Genomic DNA, 22,970 nt, shown 5'->3' with positions numbered 1-22,970 from the left:
GAAGCCAACCCTCAGCTGGCTGGTATCTGAAAGGTGTGCTTTCCCCAGCATTAACTCACTTGCTGGGGTTGGTGCAAAGCTGATGCTTAACTTTAAGCAGGTTTATTGTTCCCCACAGTGCTCACTGAGTGGCCTTTCTCTGGTGACATGAGAATAAGAGGACCAGAGCAATTTGCTTAAAGCATTACTGGTGCAGCTTGTGGCATCCCTCACTTGAAACCACACACTCCTTCCAGTCAATGCTCAGGAGCAGATTGCAAGAGGGGCTCTGGCCCTTCTTAGTGCAGAAATGCAGGGTGTCGCCCTGGGAGGGATCCAAACCCTGACAGCTGTTTCATATCTCTGTCTTATTAGGGATAAGGAAATGGGATAAACCATGGTTATGGTATTACATGGGTCAGCTATGATGCATGTAAGGACATTGGTATTTTGCAGCTTGGAGACAAAGAGACACTGTCATAGTGAAAATCTCATTTTTCCCTGTGAAAACACAGACCAGCTACAGTCATGAGCAACTATGAGATTATCATAATTTAAAGGCATTAATGGAAAAATCACCATTTTAAATTCAGCTTATGTCCTTTATGCATTTGATGGTGCACTGTGTAACTGTTCTCATTGTTCCTCATTCTTCAACCACTTATTTTCCCCTCACCAAATCCTTGTAAAAACAAGTACGGATTTTTTAATGAAGTTTTATCATTTCATAAAATACCCTATTCACAAAAATGCAGCCCAAAGCAAGATGAGAACAGGTCAGAACAATTACAAAGATAAGTAACCATTTAATCCAACTAGGACACTTTTTAAATGGAAGTGCCTGCATATTTCGAAAACATTATAGTATCATATTCATAGCCTCTCAATCAAAACAAAAACAGTCAAGTGTTTTTACTTAGTCTTAACAGTTCTGTGTGTTGCTTGCACGGATCACTATCAAACAAGACAGCTGTACAAGTCAGAACTTTTACATTACTTCGAATTTAGAACTGTTTACCACAGATTTCTGCAAGCACTAACCTTTCCACACCTCACCCTTCTCATCTGTGCAGCAAAATGATGATACTGTTCTCTCTCACACAAATGGAAGCCAAAAGCTTTAATTCCTTGCTTGTGAAGTAGCACTACTTGTGAAGTATTTGAATACTTTCTTCTTTGGACCAAAGATTATGGCTAATTTTTAGAGAATGAGTAAGTGTTGAAATGGGGAGACAGCAGTGGCACAGTGGGAGGATACCATTTTCAAACATTTAACATTAAACTAACTGAACACTTTCTGAATTTTCTCAAGTCTTGCCTGATAATTTCTGCTCCAGAAGAAGTCTAATTTATCTAAACATCCAGGCCACTGTTAAAAAATAGTCTATTCTCAGTTGTCATCACACAGCAATCAGAGCATAACCACATATTTTACATGCAAACGAGCCCCATACTGATGAGCTGGTGGAATCCCATGGTTAGATTTAATTTCATTATCTTAACACTTTGTTATTACTACCATTTAATTGAAGCAGCTAATCACGGATTTAAGCAGTGCTCTAAGATTAGTCTTATTTTGATTTGAATCATTCTCAGCTCCTCCAGCCTCTTTCTCTTCAGACTGTTCACAGTGCTGTAGGAGAGAAAGCCCTGCTCATCCATCAGCAAATCATACAAGGTTACTGAACTTGTCTGGGACCATGGAGACGTGAAGGGAAGCAGACAAGCAAGTATTAGATAAAAGATCTGGTAGAGGCCATTTTTGAGGAAAAAGATTAAGGAGCTGCAGTCACTGTTCCATAAGTTTGACTAAATCCATGTATTCTGGGGACAGCATCTTGTTATTCCTCCGAAGGCCAGACTCACACAGCAGCCTTTAATCAACTCATCCACATGGCTGACATTATGCAACTGAACAGAAAGACTTTGCAGCTCTGATGTGCAGCCTGGGGAACATGTAGGTCAAAGGAGTTTGCATGGCACCCAGGCCAGCTCTCCTTCGTCAGTCCTTCACCACAAATGTCAATACTGCTACTTATATAAAACAAGCTATACTTCCCCTGTGCTTCATTTAGTAGGATTTACACAGTTTTTCTCACCTGGCTGACTGCTACATGAGTTCAAACCCCCCCCCCAAAAAGAACCTTTGGCTTTACCTGCAACCATGAGCACAAGCAGAGTTTGCACAGAAGAGTTTCATCAACACAAAACCCACACACGTGTTAAAGTGCAGAGAGCCACTCACCGAATGCACAGGAAAGGAGCTGTGCCGGTTGAGAAAGGAGTTAGAGACTGACATAGTGAGGCCCTGAGTGGCACCGGTGTCCTCGGGGGTGAAGGGCACTTTAGTTTGCTGGACACAGTAGGAGACAGGAGAAAGAGAAGAGGCAGCATAGGAGGCCTGCTGAAGAGGGAGAAGAAAGCAAGAGACAGAAGACACAAAGAAAGAGAGCACAGAAAAGGCTATGAATAAAAGGGTAAGAAATGCTAACTGCAAAACAATGCATATAATGGCGTGCTAAACAAACAGCTATTCATACAGTTCATCAGTCAGACACACCAATATGCCCTTCTTGAGCTCAAGAGGCACAGCAAAAATCACAGTTCAAATGTTCTTTGTTTCACAAATCCCTTAAAAATAAACTCCTGCCTCCCCCTTACAGTGCACCCATGGTCAGTTGCTGCAGGAAGAGGCAACCTGCTCCTCACTGCCCTATTTATCCCATGGCTTGTGGGGCAGATGCCCATAAGAGGAACTGGCTTTTGCTCCTGCTAAGCAGCCAGTTCTTGCAGACTCCTTGTGGCAACCTGCCCACCGGGAACTTGGTCTCTCCTGTGTGAGCTATGGGCCTTCACTGCCACTGCTGAGATACTGCTGAGAACGGTGACGTCCTGCCATTTTTCAGTCCAATCCAAAATTATATATCATTTGCATGAGGGGAGATATTACACTGTAAGTAACAAATACTATCAAGGAATTTCTCCTGAATTCCACTGCAGTGAGGAGTCTCAGGGCGGGTAAGGTGTATCTCGGCTGTCTCAGCTCTGACTTGTTGAATATAACCTGCAGTGTTTCATAAACAAGATGTGAAGCTCACACGACAGGACTCCCCAATTCTTATTTTATAAAGGAGTCCATCCAGCAAAACCTGCCTGCAGCTGGAGCAGCTGATGCCCATGTGATTTGTTAGTTCAGAAACTCTCACGGAGCAGGAGCAGAGGAACAAGAGTCTGGTGGCTTTTACAGTGACTGCTGAACAAGCCATCATCTGCTTCCACCACTTTCCCAACAGAGAGATGAAGGTAAGGGTGGGAGGCTGTGCTTGAAGAAACCTTTGCTTCAGGGAACTGCAAGCAACACCTTGATGGTATCAGCTTGCAAAACTACAGGAATGCCTAGCAGGCAAACCAGTGACATCTTGGCTGCCCAGATAACAATTAAAGGGCAGCAAAGAAATGCTTTGCTTCAGCTGACAAATTCAAGCAAGGAGCAGAAGTCTCCTTCAACACAATGGCTACAGTAAATCTATGTTGACAAACTCTCCCTTGTGACCCTGTAGCCCAAATCACCACTGGAAACTAGTAGCCACCTCTAGGAGAAGGTAGGGCAAGGGACTGTAAAGTGCAAGTGACAGTGCAAGGATCACTCTGATAAGGGAATCACAGACTCTGGAGAACTGCTTGATCCTTTAGAGAGCAGTTCTGTAGACACTTTAATGTCCCCGCAAAGCAGATGGGACACAGGCATCCCAGGTCTCACCCCCCCAAAACAGTAATGCATAATACTCAGTTTAGCTTAGCTGGAAATGTTAATTTATCTTCTTAGGACTCCTACCTGCATCACAGGAATGCAGTTATGCAAATCCCAAACTTAAAGAGTTCTCTGTTGATTTCCCACCTGATTAAAAAGCATCACCCTGGGAGAGTCAAACTTTAACATAGACAGCATGAAGAAATATTGCAGCAGTCTCCCTCATGATGGTAAGACCATGGCTCTGTTCCCACATTTCCTCCTGTTTTGTTACAGCCATGGCCAACTTAAGTCAGCTACATCAGCACCAAAACTGCCTTCTTTTTGATAAAAAATAGAGCAAATCAAATAATCTAACAAACCCCTCAGGGTTGGCATTAAAAATAGAGAAAGGAAGACCCTGAAAAAGAAATAGGACAAAAATCCCAGTTCCACTGAGGTTGGAAACAAAAGTGCTGCTGCCAACACTGAGGCCAGGATTTCATCCCCCACACGGAAAACGGCACTTGCTGTACTGTTAAACCCACCACCAAAAACACAAACACATGTGAATGTGCCTTTCGGTGCTGGCAGTTGGAATAACAGGTAAAATCCTGAATCACACAAGGGGATTAACCTGAGGAAAACAAGAATGGCTATACCAAAGTCCTGTGGCTCTGGCAAAGACTGAGCCACAAAAGCAGTTATTAAGTTTAACTGTTATTATTAGTGGCATCCTTGACAACAGTTTCAAAACAGCATTGGGCACAACAGTGCAGCAGTCTCTGGAAAATCACATTGCTCAGCGTGTCAAAATCTTCAAAGCAGTTGTCGTTACACAAGCCTGCAGCCTGGCACAGATTCAGCCATGCCATGTGGAAGACTAATGTTTCATTTTTAGGGCATTTTAGGACTTTCAGAGCCTTATGAGGAACGGTCTGAACATGGGGTTAGAAAGGAGCTCAAAGTAGAGGATGCAAAATGCTTAAGAATGTGTTAACAAGATGACAAGGAGCACGATGGGGTAACTCTAATAAGACATCCTCCCACCATTACAGCCCATTAGAAGCAGGAGTATCAAGAACAGAGCTGGCTGGGGGAGGACAAGGAGGGCACAATGGATGTCACTCACCAGCTGCCTCTGCTTGGGTGGGAGAGCAGGAGGAGGTGCCAGATCTTGAGAGGGGTCTAAGCTGATAAAGGAGTCATTGAACCCATAGACTTCCATGAGGTGCTTGTTCTTCTGCTGGTAAATGTGTTCATTCTGAGGGGTCTGGTAGAACATGGACGGCTGTGGCTCAGAGTAGTCTTCCACAAACTGCATGTACGCCATCACTGCAATGCAAAGACAGGTCACACTCACTGCTCCTGGTCCACATGCTGCAGCTGTAACAGCAGGCAGGATGCTTATTCTCAAAATGAAGTCAGAGTAAGGCCATGCCACTGTCAGCCGGGCTTTGCTGCAGGCTGGGAGCAGCAAGGCATCCATGCTGTGTTCACAGGCAGCTCACACAGTCAGTTGCCATCCACCTTGCAGGAAAGGATCTGAATACCCCATCCTGCAAGCCAGTGCACAACAAACGTAATCACAGGCTACAAACACATCTGACAATGGTTTAAGGAAACCATGAGGTCTTCAAACAGCTACTTGAGAAGTTTGGTTCACCAACGCTTAGCCCAAATTCCTTCCTCATGTAACTGAAGGCAATTTTGACAATAGTCCTCAACAGCTTGCGCCCAAGGTCATACAATAATCAGAATAACTTCAGTCTGCTTTCTAGGAGGCACAAATCATCTTGTACAAAGATGTGATCTTGACAATAAATCTATACTAATTCTTGTGCATATAAGGAGTCTCATATCTGTAGTCAGCAAAATTTCTAGAGCGAGGAGCCTTATGGCCTTTCTCCATTCTAGCAAGCTGATAAAATTGTTACTGGAGAGCACCTACCTGTGAGACTGAGTGTACCTCCTCCTCAGCTATTTATATGCTACTGCTGATAGAGGATACTTACCTTCTAAAAGTGCCACTGACCATGCCTTTGCGCCCTCTCTGCTCCAGTCCAACACCTTTTGCTCCCATCCCTTTATAAAGCATCTTTATTATATAAAATAAATACAGAACTCTCTTCTGCATACCTGAGAACAGGAGCAACAGATGCATTTAAGTGTCATAAAAAGGACTAATAAAGGCCTTTTTGTAAATACGCTGTTGTGCACAAGATCCTCTGTGATAATTCTTCCCTTCCTTCTGATGAACCAGCAGTTGTCAGGTTTTGTAAATCTGGTCATTAGGTGGCAATTATTAAGCTTCTGCTGGCATTTCAGTTGTACAGCTGAAATGAATGGGTGGCTTCAGTGAAAGCTATAAATACAATGCAGTACTTGCACATCACGAAGCTGCTTCCCACACTAGCTGCAAGGCAAAGCCCTCTGTTCACCTGCCAATGCACATGGATGGGCCAGCCTATTTCAAACAGGATGCACTGTGCTGATGTGTCACTGCACACCTGCCTTTTGCACCCTTTTTTTCAGATTTCCTCTAATATTTAGAATTCCAGAGCTATCACAGCTGCCCCTTCCCACAGAATGGAATCCTTCTCTAAAACAGAATAAAGAAAGAAGGCCGAGGAGGAAACCTCAGCTGATGGATTTCAATCCTGACCGGCAACACCTGCTGTCCCCATCCTGTGACCCTACATGGACTTGCCAATGGACAACCTATTTGTGTCCAGCAGCACTGCCAGCTCCTGCAGAGCTCTGCCAAAGCTGCTGGAATTCTGACCCCCAGCATCCTCTTCTACCCCAGCCTTGCTCCTCTTCCTCTCCCAGCCACCCTCCTTCACAGATATAAGTCACTACCCTTGCTGGTTCACACCTTTCCTACTGAAGGAAATGTGCCAGAGGTTTCAAACCACATACACACGAGTGTTGGTGTGTGCTTGTTCCTGATCATCTGCTGGTGTTGGCACTCCTGTTAAAGCCGAGATCAAATTTGCTCATGCATGTGAATTGGAGCCTAACAGTGAAAAGAAGCACATCCTGGCGATAGTCTGTTATTTGAAATCAAGGTAAAGGAGTCTTGGTGTAGAAAATACAGAATTACTAAAATACTACTTTCAAATATCAGTGATTCAGTTGACTAAGGCACTTCTATTAATACCCATGTCCCAAAAAATTACTTGGTATCATACAACAGCTTTAGAGGGTAAGATTTTAAGAAGGCTTATGAAAGATATTTCTCTGGCAGCAAAAGTGAATTAAGGTTCATGACTCCTTGGAGAAGTGTAGAGGACAAAAGCTTAAGGGAAAAGACCACATTTTGAGAGCTCATCAACTGGGTGGGATAACAGCCAAGAAGTCAGGCTTGGCAGTCCTGGTATAATGCAGCAGACATTGCTAAATTCAGACCAACCCTTCAAAAGCAATCCTTCACTTAACATCCAGATCTGAAGACAGCACTCAGGATTGACAGCTGGGTTCAGATGTTTGCATGACACTACAGATCAGGAAGTGTTGGTGAAAAGGGTATCACATTAGACACTTGGGTAAAATTGAATTACTGTACCTCAAGGTAGCAAGGCTGAATGCTATTGAGAGCTTTAACTCAATCTGCAAGGGACTAATGAAGAGCTCTTTTATCTCAGCTCTTTATGAGGCTAATGCATCCCATCCTCATGGCAGCTCCCTGCCTTGCTTGTTACAACTAGTCCAGGGCAGGTGAGCATGTCTCTGCTTCTACTTTGTCTTCTCTGTTTTTAGGTAGAGTGAAAAACAGTTGGGACAGTGAAACACAAACCTGGCTCAGGAGCAGAGACTGCAGAGCACAAACTAAAATGGCATCATTAAAATGCTGCCAATCTTGAACAAGAGAGCCAGGGAGCAGGGCCACTCCTGAGACTGCTGTTTGCAAAGGTTCTTCTCTCCCCCTTTCTTCCTCCATTCCTTCCCCTCTCTGCTGTGGTTTTGAACAAGGCAGAAATGTAAAAAGCAGATGGGGAATTACATCACCAGCTCAGATCAGGCTGCACACCCTGCAGTGACTGTGCAGAGGGAGGGATGGAGGCTGCAACCTCCACCGCAAGAAGCTGGGGTGGAGTGACACAGTCTCAAGGCAGTACCCCAGGAGAGAAGGGAGGTGTGAGAGAGAAACCTCTCCCACCACAGGCCCAGCTTACGTCAGCTCTGAACCCAGACAGAAAACACTTGGAATAAAACCCCCATAAAATCTCGGACTGAGGCTAGGAACACCTTCCCAGCAATCTGCTTGCAGTGCCTTGGCTGTCATTCATGAAGGAGCTAAAGCTGCTCAGGGATTTCCAGCACACATCAGTTCTGCCCACATGGCAGAAGACACAGGGATTGCTCAGAATGCACCAGCAGTGCCCTAGCCAGCTCTCTGTGCAGCCAGTGCTCTGCACAGAGACAGCAAACACTGGTCCCGGAAGTGCTGCAGGAGAGGAGAGAAAGCAGCAAGAGTCCTCTTGTCAGGAAAACACCCTTGGTGCAGTGGTTGTTAGGAGATTATCAGCAATAAGGCACATCTGCAGTATAGGTATGGTACAGTAGTATCCGATGCAAAGGACTCACTGAAGGTCTAGCCCAGTTCCTGGTACAGTGCCAGCAGCTTGTGCTACAACTGGGCCTGCACAAGCACAGGAGATTTGTGTGCATGGGCAAGAGCCAAAATAATGGAAATTCTTAAGCTATACAGCACATCAACTCAGTGGAGAAGTCAAGGTCAAATAAGCCAGTCTGTGCTGTCACCTCTGGGAGGAGAGCTGTTTTTCAGAGTTGGCATTATCCGCTGGCTAAGCCCAGACTGCCCTCAGCATGGTTCCTGCAGTTAAATACCAGCTGCTTACAGGGCATCAGGCTGCATTTTGTTCCCACTGACAGGGAGGGAAACATGAATAAGTGCCTCACCGCTAGTTTCCAAGCTGTTTGGGGGGAGGATCTTGTTATTTCTGACTTTGGACTCTTCACTGCAGCTCTCCGTATCTGTGTCTTGTACATCAGGAGCATGATGCTGGTGCTCAAGCAGAAGTCTAGAGTAATTTGCCCTTAGCACAGTAATGTAATAATTTATGCAAAACTAAAAGGCTTACCAGTCCTCTGTTTAAATTATACAGAAGTCAACTCTTGGAGGTCCCTCTGAGCACAGCTCACAGCAATACACATGGTTAACTCAAGCAGGATTTGCTGTACATTGCCAATAAAAAGAACATCAAAGTATCCACTGCAACATTTCCTGCCAGCTACCAAAAGATGACCCACAACAAAGGGACTACAACCAAGTCCCATCTGTGTGAGCTCTAGATCTTGTTAATAAATTCACACATCTCCTCTGGATCCCAGCAGTTTGTTGGTGTTGTGGAAGCAGCACTGCCTCACCTATGTGATTGCACAAGAATATCTACATCCATCAGCCTCCAGGCAGAAGAATGCTGGGTGCTACTATACAGCCTGAGTAATGTTTTACTGTCCTTTTAATGTTGAAAATAAAAGTAAAACTAACAACCACAGATCTGTGGTGTGATATACTGTGGAGTAAAGACAATCTAAAACAAGTTCTTGATGTCACATGAGTGCAATTAAAAATCCACAGCAGTCAGGTATCTGCCCAAATACTACTACACGCTTTGCAGCAAGGGTGCTTTATCAAACCATCAGAGCTGACAACATGTTAGGTAACAGCTTCTACCTTTCCTAGCAATCCAATCTGATCAATACTCCAAGAGCTTCTCATAATGCCAGATGACAGATGACAATTAACTCTCTTCTAACATCAAAGAAAATTCACATACAAGGCTGTGGTGTTGTGGTTAAAAGTGTGCATGGGAAATAATGGAGAAGATAGCTTTTAGAATTGTGTTTAACTAACTCCTTGAGATCTTATATGATAATAGAAAACAAACACATGGGGCCTGAAGAGGAAAGCAAACAGCCCAGATCTCTCTTTCAACTGTCAAATTGCCTCTTACCCAAGATTTACCCAGGCATCTCCCCCTACTAAAGCTGCCTACTACGTGCACAGAGGTGCATCTCCCTGCATCCATCCCAGTCTGCATGGTGTAAAACCACCTGGACCAGGCCTTGTTGTTAACACCCAGAGCCCAGAAGGACCTGATCCTGCAGTAAGGAGGCTCTGCATCATATCCCCTTGCAGCTGGTACTGCAGGCGAGTATTCTGAACAGCACGAGCCATAACAGCCAGCCTTGGCTATGGCCTGCACCAGCTCTTATATCATTTCTGTTGCCTACAAACACCTCAGCTCCTTTTTAGTTGCTTTCAGTATCATTTAAATGTTTGCATCCCAGAGGGCAAAAGTGATTTCCTGTATATAGGGACACTACCATAGGAATGGACAGAATACTGACCCTGCTGCACCACACGCTCATCTTGCTTCCACCTTATTCTCTGTGAAGAGACTTATGAACTGCAGAAATGAGTCAGAAAGCCAACCCAGCACTTTCAAATCAGCTCTTCACTTGGGCTGCCAGCCACATAACGTAACCCTGTTGATCCAGATCTTGTATACACCACCTCCTCATGCAACATACAGCTGCAAAGCAAGCCAGTGACTAGTGAACTAACATCTGCTGGATCTCAGTGCATAGTCCACAGCCTTCCTTGGCAGATCAGTATGGCTGCTTTTTTGGCAAGAGATTTCACATGTTTTCAGCCATGAACATTAAGGAAGTCACAATAAGGTTGTGAGCTGGAGTCATAGTTAATACTGGTGTGCCAGGAGACTGGCTGGGGCCAGCAAGCCTTTGCTTTAGAGGCTGCTCATTTTAATGATGTGGGAAATTCTTAGGCATCCAAAGGAAATGAGATCCCATAGCAAAGCACTAGTGCTGGACACTAGGTTAATAGTCTTGTCTTGCCCAACTATGTGGGTGACTATGTTCCTATTCCCAAATAACTGCTCTGGCAATGCTTGGTTTTGGACAGAAAAGCAGCCCTTTCTCTGAGCTCTTGGAAAGCATCCAATTCTCTTCTGCAGTGGGAAAACATTCATAAGATGGGGACACAGGAGAAGGACATAAAATGGGAGGATAGACTTGGAATATCTGCAGGACAGAGTGCCTTGGAGACTCCCACTCAGGTAAACAGAGAAGTAAAATCGTCTCACTATAGTAATGTCGATACCACGTGGTGACAGATCCCCTTGGGCCTGGATCATTCCTGGCTCCAAGAGTCACTCCCTGCCCACCATAAGAATGACACATCCCTTCCATGTCTTTGACATGACTAACTGATTTTGACACAGCCTCACATAAGCAAGAGCATTACCTTGGGGGTCACCATTACTTAGTGTTCATCTGAAGCACAACAACTGCAGGGAAGGAGAAACTCAAGTAAAGTAAAACCCAAATACAAGAACTTGCTTACTGTGTTTGTTTTTCTTCTCTGGCAGAGGAGGTGGCTTCTCAGGGTCACTGTTAGAATCTGGAGCAGCAAAATCAGCAATGAATTCAACTGGTGCTGAAGAGTTTCCTTGCTGGAAAGGCAAAACAGCAGCAAACGGTGTGAAGGGTATTGATGGGACAGACACTGCATTCTGCATGTCATCCTCTGAGATGTTATCGTATTGGGAAGGGTGCCTCTCATAGGACACCCTGCAGCCTGAGTTATCTGAAGTCTGAGAGGCTGCACTCCTCCTCTTCTTTTCTGGTAAAGCTGGAGGAGTCTCTGTTGGCTGTGCTGCTCCTGAGAGGCTGCAGAATTCCAGTGGAGGAGAGCTGCCCTGTGGGAGCTGGAAAGCATGTCCATGGAAAGGGGAGCCAGACTCACCCAAAGACTCTGGCAACGGGCTGAGGATACCTGGAGCCTGCTGAGGTATCTGATCAGCATTGGAGAGGTCTTGCTGCAGGAATTCATAGTCAGGATCATAGTGATCTGATTGATCTGGTTAAACAGAGGTGACAGGAGAATGACGAATTAGTTTCTCTCTTCTACTGTTTAGCCCTTCTTAATTCTGCTCCTCCCATTCCATCAGTTAATTAATCAGTTCATTTAATCAGAGTGCTATTTCCTTGCAGCAGGGGCCATCTTGCTCCACCTTCTGTAACATCCAGCCTTAATAAAACTCTTCCCATTATTTCTTTACACTAGCAAACAAGTAACAAAAATTCAGCAGGTAGATCACTGCAGAGATTATTTATGTTTCACATCTATATTTTTATTTTCTTTCCTAGTATGTAGAAACAACATCTTTTTAGTCTACCAGGACTGTCGTTTCTGCAGACAAGTCTGAAATCAACAAAACATTCCACTTGAAAGAGATATGAACTGAGTTTGAACACAATCATCTATAGCTAGGGAAACACATTCCCCTGGGCTTTTTCCTATCCGACAGACTATAACTCTGCACAGAACCGCCTGCAGCAGCTACAAGATGACAGTTGCAAGCGCAATCCATTTACTTCTGCATCACAGCTATGACAGCTCCCAGACAAGAGTGAAGGGGGCTCCTCCAGCAGCAGGAGGACAACCCTGGCCAGCCCTCTGCTTACCTAACGTTTCACAGCTTGTGTTGCGGGAGCACTGGCCGCTGTCGCGGTCCAGAGAAGACAGCTGCTCATCAGACTTGCTGAGTTTGCCGATGCTACTGCATGGTGAGAGGCGAGGAGATTCCCCCCCATAGGAGTGGCTTCCACCTGACAACCTTCTCTGGGCATAGCAGTCCACATCAAAATCCTTAAGCAAAATAAACATCAAATTACTGTCATTCTTGGTAGCTCACTAATAAGGAAGATGCAGCTCAAGGAGCAAACACCTCACAGTTAAGAAAACCAGGAGGGAAGAGGATCAGTGCTGCTAGCCCCCTCTAGTTAGACAAGCTGTGTGTGTGACCCACACTGAACTTCACAGAGGCTGAGAAGAATCCCTCACTGCTTCACACATCTGATAACTGCTTGTCCAGACACTGATAGTAGGGAATTAGCCTGCAAGATTTCCCATTAAACAGCCTTTAGCAATTGGTTAGCTGAAGTGCATGCAAAGGAAAAATAAGCAATAGTGAGATATAACTTCTGTGCCTGTATTTTCCATGTTATACATTTCTACTTTGGAAATTCCTCAAGCCCACCAACCTGCAAGTGAACCACTCAAGCAATCCCATTTCAGCAAAACAACCTAAGTGTGACTGTACTAGGAACTGAAGAACTTCCACAGCTTTATCTGGGTCAGCCAAACAACTAAGCCAGAGCTGAGGCTTTGGGGATGAGGACAAGATTTGATTTTGGTGCAATTTAATACAATTCAGGTCCTCACTGCTGAGTTAGTAAGTTCCTAAATGTGTAGAGCAACCCAGCCATTTACCTCATAAACCCCAGCCTAGCACAGGCTATGGAGGATGACTAACACACACAGTCCCCAGTTTTCTATATTTTCCCAAAGCACCAGCAGTGGTGAGAGCAGTTGCTCAAACTACTGCTTGCGTTAAAAGAGGTTTTAAATTGTGACTGGGTGGAGATATACTTGGCCTCTAAGTAAACCTTGGTGAGATACTGGTAAGCTCAGTTCTGTACCTGATCTACTCAACACAGCAACACTCAACCACTCACATCGTCATCCTCTGCTACAGCTCAAGGCAACAAAGTTTGTAGCAATTTGTTAATTAAATCCAAACAACACTGTAAAAAAAAATTAAGCTGTTCACATTATTTATTATCCTGATGCTCCTGCCACTAAAACTCCCTCTCCCGAGTTGAGGGCTGTTTGGGACGAGCAGAGGCGTGCAGGGAACTGCATGGCTGCAGCTTACAGCATTTCTCTGAGCTTTTGCTACAGTTCGCAGCATGTTTCTTTGGCTTTCACAAAGGGATTATGCCATTACCTGTCTGTTAATTCCAACAGGTAAACTGGACCCACTGGTGGCTCGACTCATGGGGGCCACAACTGCCACTCTGGTTGGGGAAGGTGCCGACTGCCGCTTTTTAGGAGGTAACGCTGGTGGAGGGCTGCAAGACACAACAGGCATTGATGCTTCCATTACTATTCCAGCAAAAACACTTCAGAGGCTTCACGAGCTTGTTTTTCCAGAAGTCATTGACTTGCCAGGCTCAGAGCTCACAGGTCCTTGTCCAAAGCTGGCCAGGAGCTACTCAGTGGAGTGTATGCACTAACAAATATCAGTTTAAGAATGCTCTCACATGTAGGGTCCTGTGCAGTGATTTATTTGTAAGGTTGGAAAAGAGCTGGTATTTCTCAAACAAAAACAATTGCTGTTTTAAGAATTATTTTTAATGGAGCTAATTAGTAAGGTAATTATTTCTTAATAAAAGTGGTGAAAATCCAAATTAAATGTTTTGTTTGACCTCTTCCTCCCACCTTCCAGGTTTGAAAAATGTTCAGAGTTTCAGCAATCTACAGGACAGGACAATTGTTTTTGTGCCCTTCCACTCTCCTGATGAGCTTCGGGGAACAAGATGGTCAGTACTGCCCTCAGCATGTGAGGGATCCATGCTCTGCCACGAATCTGTTTCAGATACACTTATTAGCAGTAAGCTGTGAGATTTTAACCACTGTACTTTTAGTATTTGCTTCTAATGGCGCCTAAATCTGGTAAGCATCGAGCCTGTGAGATACCCAAGAGCATGTTCTGCTCCTGGAACATACCAGCAAATAGTTATAACACCCATGAGAATTCATAAAATACATAGAAATGTGATTCTTTCTGCCAATCACAGCCCTTGACGCCGCATTTTCATATTAGCACAACATGCATTTTTCACACCATCCATGAGCCCCAGTGCTAGAGAAGGAAAACATTGCACACAGAGACCAAAATCCTGTAAACTGGGGTTTTTCTCTTCCTTCTCAAAACAGAACATAGAAACTTTCATGTGGTTATGTGTAGATCAGGGTAAGAACTAGGTAAAAGATTTTTTTCACACATTAGTGGCTCCTTTCACTCTTAAGCAAATACAGAACAACCCGGAGGTGCAGGACAGGTTGGTAAGTGCCTGCTGACATTAACAGAACATTTTCCACTGGATACAGCAGCAAGACACTGTTGTACAGTGTGGTGTGTTCATATAGTTTTAAATAAGGTTCTTATGCCTTTACGTGATGCCTCTCATGCAGGGATGTCAGGGCATAGCATTACCCTCACATAAAAAGGAAAGGAAAACACAGATAATGAAGGGTATTGCCCAAAACAAGGCAGAGAGATAACAAAGTCATAAACAGAACCCTGGAGCAGGGAAGAATTACTCTGAAGGACTGGAAATTCAGAGGCACCACTAACCCTCCTTGTGACATTTCTTGTGCGTATTTTGCAAGGTTGTTGAAAAACCAAGGAGCTGGTAAGAGCCACTGGTATTCTTCAGTCAGCTGGTTGCCAGTATTACCTGTTTTCTGCCACACGAATGCTAGGCAAAGGGGGTTTGGGAGGTGCAACTTCTTCATCCATGGAGTCAGTCAGTAACTCATTGGATTGAGTCATATTAGTTGTTTTGTTGAGGATTTCCATTTCTCGGTCTGTAAGGGGAAGTTCTGATGGGCTGCAACAAAGCACAATACAGATTATATACCATAGAACACAGCAGGAATGTAGCATGCTGGCAGGTTAATACATATGTTAAATCACACACAATTATGAGAGACACAGCATATCTATAGGTATCTTCCCTATCCTATCATAGCATATTCTCTTTAAGTGGTTTCACTGTAATGAATGAGGCTACATAAAGAACACTATGCTACCCTCTGTGAAGAATAACTAAATGCTTTAATTCAACTATCAGTAACCAGAAATTAACCCTTCTATATTAGTCATGTACACAGAAGAAACCCTGTCAGTGACCCACCTGTCAGATTTACATGCTGGTAAACTGGGTTTAACTGGGCTTGTGGGAGAGGGATGCTCCTGCTTTTCAATCGTGAGTCTGACCAGCTCCTGATGGATGGAGAGAAGAAAAAGAGAATCATCATTATTTGCTGAATGCTGCACTCAAACATCCTAGGTCAGAAAGGGATGTTGGCACAGTAAGCTCCTGGTTACCCACGTTATGTAGTAATGATGGCATGGACACACAGCTGACGTGGGTGTAAGTGTGGAACAGAGATACACAAACGATGCAGCACTGTTTCTAAGGAGCAGCATGCCCCTTTGGCTATATTTGAGTTAAGTTTATAAACCCTGGCCCTAAGGGGATTCTGCACAAACACACGTGTATACCTTTTTGCTATGCTTCCTCTTTCCTCTGTTGTCACAAACATGTTCTAGTCCCCACAACACCCTAGATAATGGCAGATTGCCTTTACATACATAAATTTAAGTACAGAAAAGTCTTACACAGTGGAATACTTCACCTAGCTAGTAAAAAAATATAAGTAATAGCTTTATATTTTATAAACAAGTATATATTTGTCTCAAAAAGAAACCTTTGTGTAAGATGCCCAACAAGAAATTAAATTTAGAACACCTTTATTAACGGGCCTGCTTGCCCTGAAGCCATCTTTTAACATGTGAGCAACGGAAGTCTTAATCATTCAAGGAGCTACTCCGGGTGTATCTGTTATAGGAAGATAAGGCTCTGGATAAAGAGATAAGGGCATGATAATCCTGAAATATAAGTCTGCCAGCAGTCAGAACAACAATCACTTGTGCTAGAAAGATGGAGAGAACATCTGACGGATGTCTGAGGCCAACAAATAGATCTACTGCTCACAGATGCAAACACATGCCCTCTTACAGGCAGGCTGGAAAACTGGCAGTGTTTCCTGACAGTATTGGCTTCCCAGCATATTATGCAAATAAAACTATAAGGGATCAATTTTTAATTTCAAAGCACCCTGAAGTACAATGTCATCATTTCAGTATCATCTTCATGTCCATGTCTGTTGAGCTTGGAAACAACTGTCATTGCTCTCTCAATGTAATAACTGCAACTGGAACATTGTCATCATCAGCTTTTCAAGGAAAGGAAATATTCTGGTTCTCATATTCTTATATAAGGCTCTATTTAAAGCTGAGCTTCCATGGGTCAACATACACACAAGAGGAATAAAGTATTGCACTGGATGTACAATGGACAGTGAGAACAGTCCAAGTGTCCACCACAGCTGATTTTGGTTTCAATGTTCTGCTTGCATTCTTGGTGTGACCTTGTGCTTAAGAATAACGTACACTGTGTCAACCAAAAGCACAACAAAACACTCAGCTGGAAACGGAAATTCCCACAAGTGAGGATGGAAGAGCACAAACATAGTGTGTACAGATGTCCATGTGGGTTAATGCTATGAAGATGTTCCTGTCTGAGACAGACAGACAAGAGCCCTTGTGAGGAACAGCATGTTCTAAGTGCCCTGATGAGGAAAAGCACAGCACCACGCTGACCACAGCCAGCCAGCCTGGCCAGCTCCCACCTTCCAGGAGGACCATGTCCTCCAGGGACAGGGAAGTACTCTGCTACAAGGAGCAACAGGACTTTTGACAATCTATCAGGTCCACTGTGATAATGTACATTACATTGTGTATAGAAAAGTTATACAATTAAGGCTCGTCCATCACAGAAAACAGGATCACTTTTTCCTCTCAACTTTGACCAATATCACTGGATTCCATGGACCCTGATTTTTAATCTTCTCTACTAACCCCAAAATGAGAACTAGCATTTGAAAATCAAGCCAAGATCTTTAGTGTACACACAGAGGTAATCAGCACGCAATCGAGCCAGATGCGCATTATGCTATTCCTTATCAGCAAGTAAAGAGATTCCTGCAGGAGTAATTACAGATAATTAAAGCCTCTCTACAAACTTTTGCTACTTCAGCAAGCTGGAAATTCCAAAATGAGATGGATTTTTAAGAAGTTATGTAATCAAAACAAGGATCTTTTTTTCCTTTTTATATCTGGCTAGCAAGACATCAAAACCTGAGATCGAAACACAAGTAACAGAAGTGCACAAGTGACCCCTTTATGCTTAACTCTCACAAAAACAGGGGGAAGTAAGCACTGAAATGTGGAAGTGGATCTGATGTGATCTGCCAGAAAAACAAACAGGTCTCTCCACAGCAGAGAAGTGTCCAACTTCTCAGTTCTGCTTCCAGACCTGAAAGCTGGCTTGGCCCTTCTAAAATAAACCTTGCTCCTCGTTTATGCAGGAGAAGAGTGCATGTTGCTTCCAAATGCTGACCTATTGATAGGCAGACACATTCGCATCTACCCAGACGGACACACATCTGCTCACTGACCAGACATAAGCCAGCTCCAACTGGAAGGCCAAAATAACTTTTAGTCTGACAACAAAGAAGAGACAGATATAGCCATGCCATGCAGTGGGGCTTAATAGTTCAGGCTTAGCACTGTATGGACATGCCTGTATTGATCCCAGTCACTTGCAGCATGGGAAGAGCAGGCATCCAAGACCTACCACCCATCCACACAAGTACGTGGCTTTGGCTGGAAGGCAACAGGTATTGGGGTTTAGATATTGCTTGAAGTGAATGGACAGTAGGTCTCCAAGTCTCCTGTCATGAGACTACACAACTCTATCCTGGATCTGTTGGAAACACGGCTCTCCACGGGATTGTGCAGCTTCATTAAGTGGTAACAGAGTGAACCCTCCCGCTATTTGCTGGGATATTACAGCTCAGATACCACAGCACAGATTTTCACGTACTGCAAATTGCCACTAAATTCCAGCACTAACAGCAGCTGAGGCTTCAGGCTAAACTCTTTTTCTCTATCCTGCTGTGCAAATTTAAGATCGGCTTTTCTTTCCAAATCTGGATCTTAACGGGCATATTGTGGAAAATAATCCTGGAAAATCTGTCTTCTTTTAGTGATGGGAATGTTTTGTTTCAAAGATATTTTTAAAAGGCTTGGCAATTAATAGATTTTACTATCTGTGTTCGAGTAACACGGAAGAGATATTCAGAGCATGCAAACACCACAACACAACTCCTTAAATCGTGACAGCCAAAGTTTGATTTGGGAGATTGACATCATTTCTGCATTCAGCTCCAGTTTATAAAAACTAAGCTGAGTTTCAGCACAGTCTGTTCCTGATACACTAACCCAGGTGAAACATCTACTGCAGGTCTTAAAACTCTATCCCAGCTTTCTCTCTGTACTTGATCTAAACATCCCCATTTAGATTCAGATCTGTTGTTGGAAGAGGCTCAACTTCCTCTACAGCTTTCAAAATAAGACTGCCAGGAGATACAACAGGCAGAGATACACTGCTGCCCTAAGTCCAGGTCAAGCCAACTTTTAACTGCAGCGCTAGGACCGCTGAATGAACAGCCTCGGCAGCCATCGGCCCAGAGACAAGCCTAGGAAAGAGAAACAGTGGGTACCAAAAAGCTTACCAAGAGGAAGAGGGAAAGCAAACAGCTTTCCTTGGGTGAGGTAGGGAGGGAGTGCTGTAAGTAGGCCTCACAAAGGATACAAAGGTTTCTGTTATAAACATTCCCATTAGTTATGTAAAATTAATCTCCAGAAAACTGAGCTGAGCTCATCACCTGTCCCACACCCTGATCCCACTGCCGAAAGTGGTGATGGATCACTGACAAATCCCTTAAAATTTATGTTAAAACACAGAGCTGGAGTCTGAGTCTTTGTGAGCACTGACAGGAAGCATTTCCATTATATTCTGCCTAGACAGAAAATATGCAACCTCTGTAATCTGCATGGGAGACTGGGAATGACTTGCTGAAATTTAATATGATGCTGAATAAAGATTTTAACTTCTTTCAACCAGATCTCTTCTAAAATCCATTATTATATAGTTTATATAATTTACAAGATTTGTCTCATGTACCTTGACTCCATCCAGAACTGCTTTTATGACACCCTTCACTGTTGTCACCATCTCCTTGTCTTCTGAATTCACGCCTTCCAGCATCACTTGATCAGACCAGCGGATCAGATTGGCCAGACTCTGGTACACACGGCTATAGCAGGATGAGATGGCAGAGCTGGACAGTTGAGAAAGAACAAAATGAAGTTATGGAGATATCAAATGTTACGAGAGTGCTTGATTTAAAGTGCATTTCACACTGTCAAAGACATCATTGTTCTCATTTTCTCTCTGACATCCAGAATTTGTGTTTAGCAGGTGACAAAGCCTGGGTTTCTCCTTTGATGCAGTTGTCCTCTTGTTCTCCAGCACCAAAGAGGATGACAGTGGGAAGGTACAAACAATCAGCAGTCCATTCTCAGTTAACAGAAAGAATTACCTGTGCTGCAGATTAACACAGCAGTGCTAAAAGGATCATCCTTCCCATTTTAATTTACAGCTCCATCCCATGCCTTAACTTCAAAGGTAAATATTTAAGTGCTATATTTAAGTCTAAGTTACATTATTTCACTATTATCTTTGCTTTCCTTCTTCCTTATTAACTCTCCCCAAAAGTGTCTTGGATAATTGAGAGCTGCCTGTATTATTCCTTTACAAACCATTGCCTCAACTGTTTATAATGCCTGAAAACATGTAATTAAAACCTGCTTCTTTACAGAAATTGAACTGAATGAATCTCAGGTTTGGAAGAGGAAGGGTGTTGCTTTGTTTTGTTTTTAATGAGAACCAGAATTGAAGCTATTGTTCTGAAGGGGGAAAAAAAAAGGTTGGAAGGATGACAACTCTAAATAAAAGTTAACTGTAACAACAGCGCTCACAGGCATTTCCCTGGCCATTCTGAAAACACTTACTTCATTATTAAACAAGGTGTGTAACAGTACTGCTGATGGCAACGCTTCAACAATTCTTTGTAAAGTTAAATCAACTCCAAACTGCATCGAAACCGTAAATAGATAAGAGAAGGTGTAATCTTGCAATCATTACTGATACAACTGTTCCAAATCTGCCCATTTTTCTTCAGGATCCATTTTACACTGGCTTAATTCCAGTAATTTCATTATCTGTGAGAAGAGAATCGAGCCCACAAGCTTCAAGGAGATTATTTAGGTGAATGAGGTTTCCAGGACTGGAGAAAGAGCTATTGTCAAGTTACAACCAGGGAGATACAAACAAGGGGGGGTACTTTTTGTTTAGCTGTTTGTTTCTTTCTAAAGCATGCAGCTTGCCATTTGTTCTAATTTCAAATGAAATTAGCTTGGTAGGAGATATTTCCTAAATAGGGCCCTCCCCCATCTCTTTCTAAGGCTTTGATTTCTTTGCCATTAATCTTCAGTCTGTTTCCTTCTAAGGAGGCAGTAATTGAAAGCCCATTTTGTGCTAGATTTAATTACTTTTTTCCTTGATGCAAATGCTTCCCCTAAAGCCAAAAGAAGTCCAGCAATGATTGTAGGCCTTTCTTCCACACTGACACAAGCCTGGCTCACTTTTCCTGAGGGGGATTTGCTATCAAAATCACCCCTTTGTCACTACTGGAAGGAAAGAAAGTACATCAGTAGGCATAAAAGGACACAGCTTGTTGAGAATGCCAGATCCCTTTTTTATTGTGAGGCTAAACAAGGTACAACATATATCTGTGCTTTAATACATACTGCTTCCAGAGAGACTTATCATTATGTAGGGGACTCCACTGCCTACTGACTATGAAACTTCTGCTTATATGGGTAAATATAGGTATCCAACTGTCAAGGTTGCATTAGTTCATTACTAAGAGAAAGGATAGAACTGTCTCAAATACTGCTGCTGCTGCAGACCACTTAGTTGATATTTATTTCCAAACATATTCTTGAAAGGAAAGATCACGCAGCAAACACCCCCTGGATACAGAAATCAAAGCAAGTGGCTATAAAGATAATGTTCTACCCTAAAAATATTTGCTGACATTTTACATGTTCTCCCGGTGTAAGGGGAAAGTTCCCTGTTTCTTTTATTAAGTGAGAGCAGGTGCTTGTCAGGAATTTAATGGCTGTGGGAAACCTGATAGCAACAGAAGAAACTTCTGTGCCTGCACCCAGAAGCCTGATAATTGTTCCCATTCTAACAGCTATTGCTCTTTGTAGTTCTACAAATCCAACCTAAATTGGATCCCTCCTGTCCCAGCCACAGCTCTCATTCTCACCTATTGCTTCTTTCATTTCGTACAGTCAGATACAACCCTGGTCTATGCATCAGGGCCAAACACATCTAAGCATCTCTGCAAAGTATTTGGCACCCTACTGCTGTCTTGACCATACTATAAGCCTTTCTTGCACCAGCACAGAAATCAGTATCATGAAGCAAAAAAAAAAAATCAAGATATTTAATCAGAAAACAAATAGGAACAGTACAGAAACAGGCAGGATTTCAGGAACCAAACACCTGCATTTTTTTTGCCTAGTTTTGTGCTTTTCTGTCTGTGCTAATCTTGCTCTTTCTATATTATCCAACAATGTTTGCTTGTTTTGTGTAAATAAGCTCCAGCATCTATGGGATGAGCAGCTACATCTCTATGGCTTGACAACTCCACAAATTCCTATAATCCATACTGAGCTTTGCTTTGGTGAATTTCTATTATTTCCCTGGCTCCAAACTCGCTGTCTAAGATAATACATAGATAATAATAAAAGATAATACACATAATCTGTTAAAAGATAAATAATCCGTTGAGAGTACACAGGAATAAACTTGGACTGGTTAATCTACTAAAGTACATCTATTGACTTCTGTACTGTGTCTGATCCACTAAAATCCAAAAAAGCACTTAAGAGTAGAGGCTCTGGGTTCTCTAATATTAGGGTGGATAAACTGAACTCCAAAAGGTATTACTCTGAAGATAAACTTGTTTTCAGGTAAAAGCTACTGGATTTGTTAGCTTTTAGGATACCACCATGGACTGCAGAAGCACTGTAGTGGGACTCTCCTGCTAGTAAATGATGTATTTCCAAATTTATGCTAAGAATCATCCCATCTTCCTCTCTGAAACCATTCTGATTTGCTTTATCTTGCCACAGCATGGGCTTCTCCACAGCAGGGAACCCGCTTTTAAGTTATGTTTGAAAACTTCCACATAATTAGTAAAAAATAGCCATCACTTCATTAGCCACTGCAGCATTGCCTGTCTCCTGCACGATGTGATTCTTTACACACAAAAAGGAGAGAAGCTGGAAGCCTGCTGCTCTGTCACAGTTCCAAAACTCAAGAAGGACACTTACCTTTGCTGGATACGTGGATCGGTTTGCACCAAGGGCAGGATGGCTTCTAGCACTTTACTTGCTGAGCCTGGCAGCATCTCTAACACCTTGTTATCAATTGCCATTTTGTCCACAATAGTCTTAAAGTAGCGCAACGCACTGACGACCTCCTTCTCCTTTTCCTCTAGCCAGGATACATTCTGAAGAGGAGG

The 22,970-nt window shown here is 43.3% G+C and overlaps 1 protein-coding gene across 2 annotated transcripts in view; it reads right to left on the bottom strand.

The window, feature by feature from the left end:
- The window catches only part of RAPGEF1 (Rap guanine nucleotide exchange factor 1), an 84,437-nt gene that overhangs the window by 25,106 nt on the left and 36,361 nt on the right, over nucleotides 1–22,970 (bottom strand). For both annotated transcript variants that reach the window (XM_034067547.1, XM_034067548.1), the window contains exons 3-10: nucleotides 22,780–22,958; nucleotides 19,493–19,649; nucleotides 15,533–15,621; nucleotides 15,074–15,226; nucleotides 13,558–13,681; nucleotides 12,233–12,416; nucleotides 11,109–11,624; nucleotides 4,842–5,044 (exon numbers count right to left, since the gene is read on the bottom strand). In XM_034067547.1, coding sequence (XP_033923438.1) covers nucleotides 4,842–5,044; nucleotides 11,109–11,624; nucleotides 12,233–12,416; nucleotides 13,558–13,681; nucleotides 15,074–15,226; nucleotides 15,533–15,621; nucleotides 19,493–19,649; nucleotides 22,780–22,958 — 1,605 coding nt within the window. The remainder of the gene's footprint in view (nucleotides 1–4,841; nucleotides 5,045–11,108; nucleotides 11,625–12,232; nucleotides 12,417–13,557; nucleotides 13,682–15,073; nucleotides 15,227–15,532; nucleotides 15,622–19,492; nucleotides 19,650–22,779; nucleotides 22,959–22,970) is intronic.

Source organism: Melopsittacus undulatus, chromosome 11 (genome assembly GCF_012275295.1).
Source record: "Melopsittacus undulatus isolate bMelUnd1 chromosome 11, bMelUnd1.mat.Z, whole genome shotgun sequence".
Classification (NCBI taxonomy): domain Eukaryota; kingdom Metazoa; phylum Chordata; class Aves; order Psittaciformes; family Psittaculidae; genus Melopsittacus; species Melopsittacus undulatus.
Note: the sequence above shows the minus strand (reverse complement) of the source record. Positions and strands in the feature narration are given on the sequence as shown.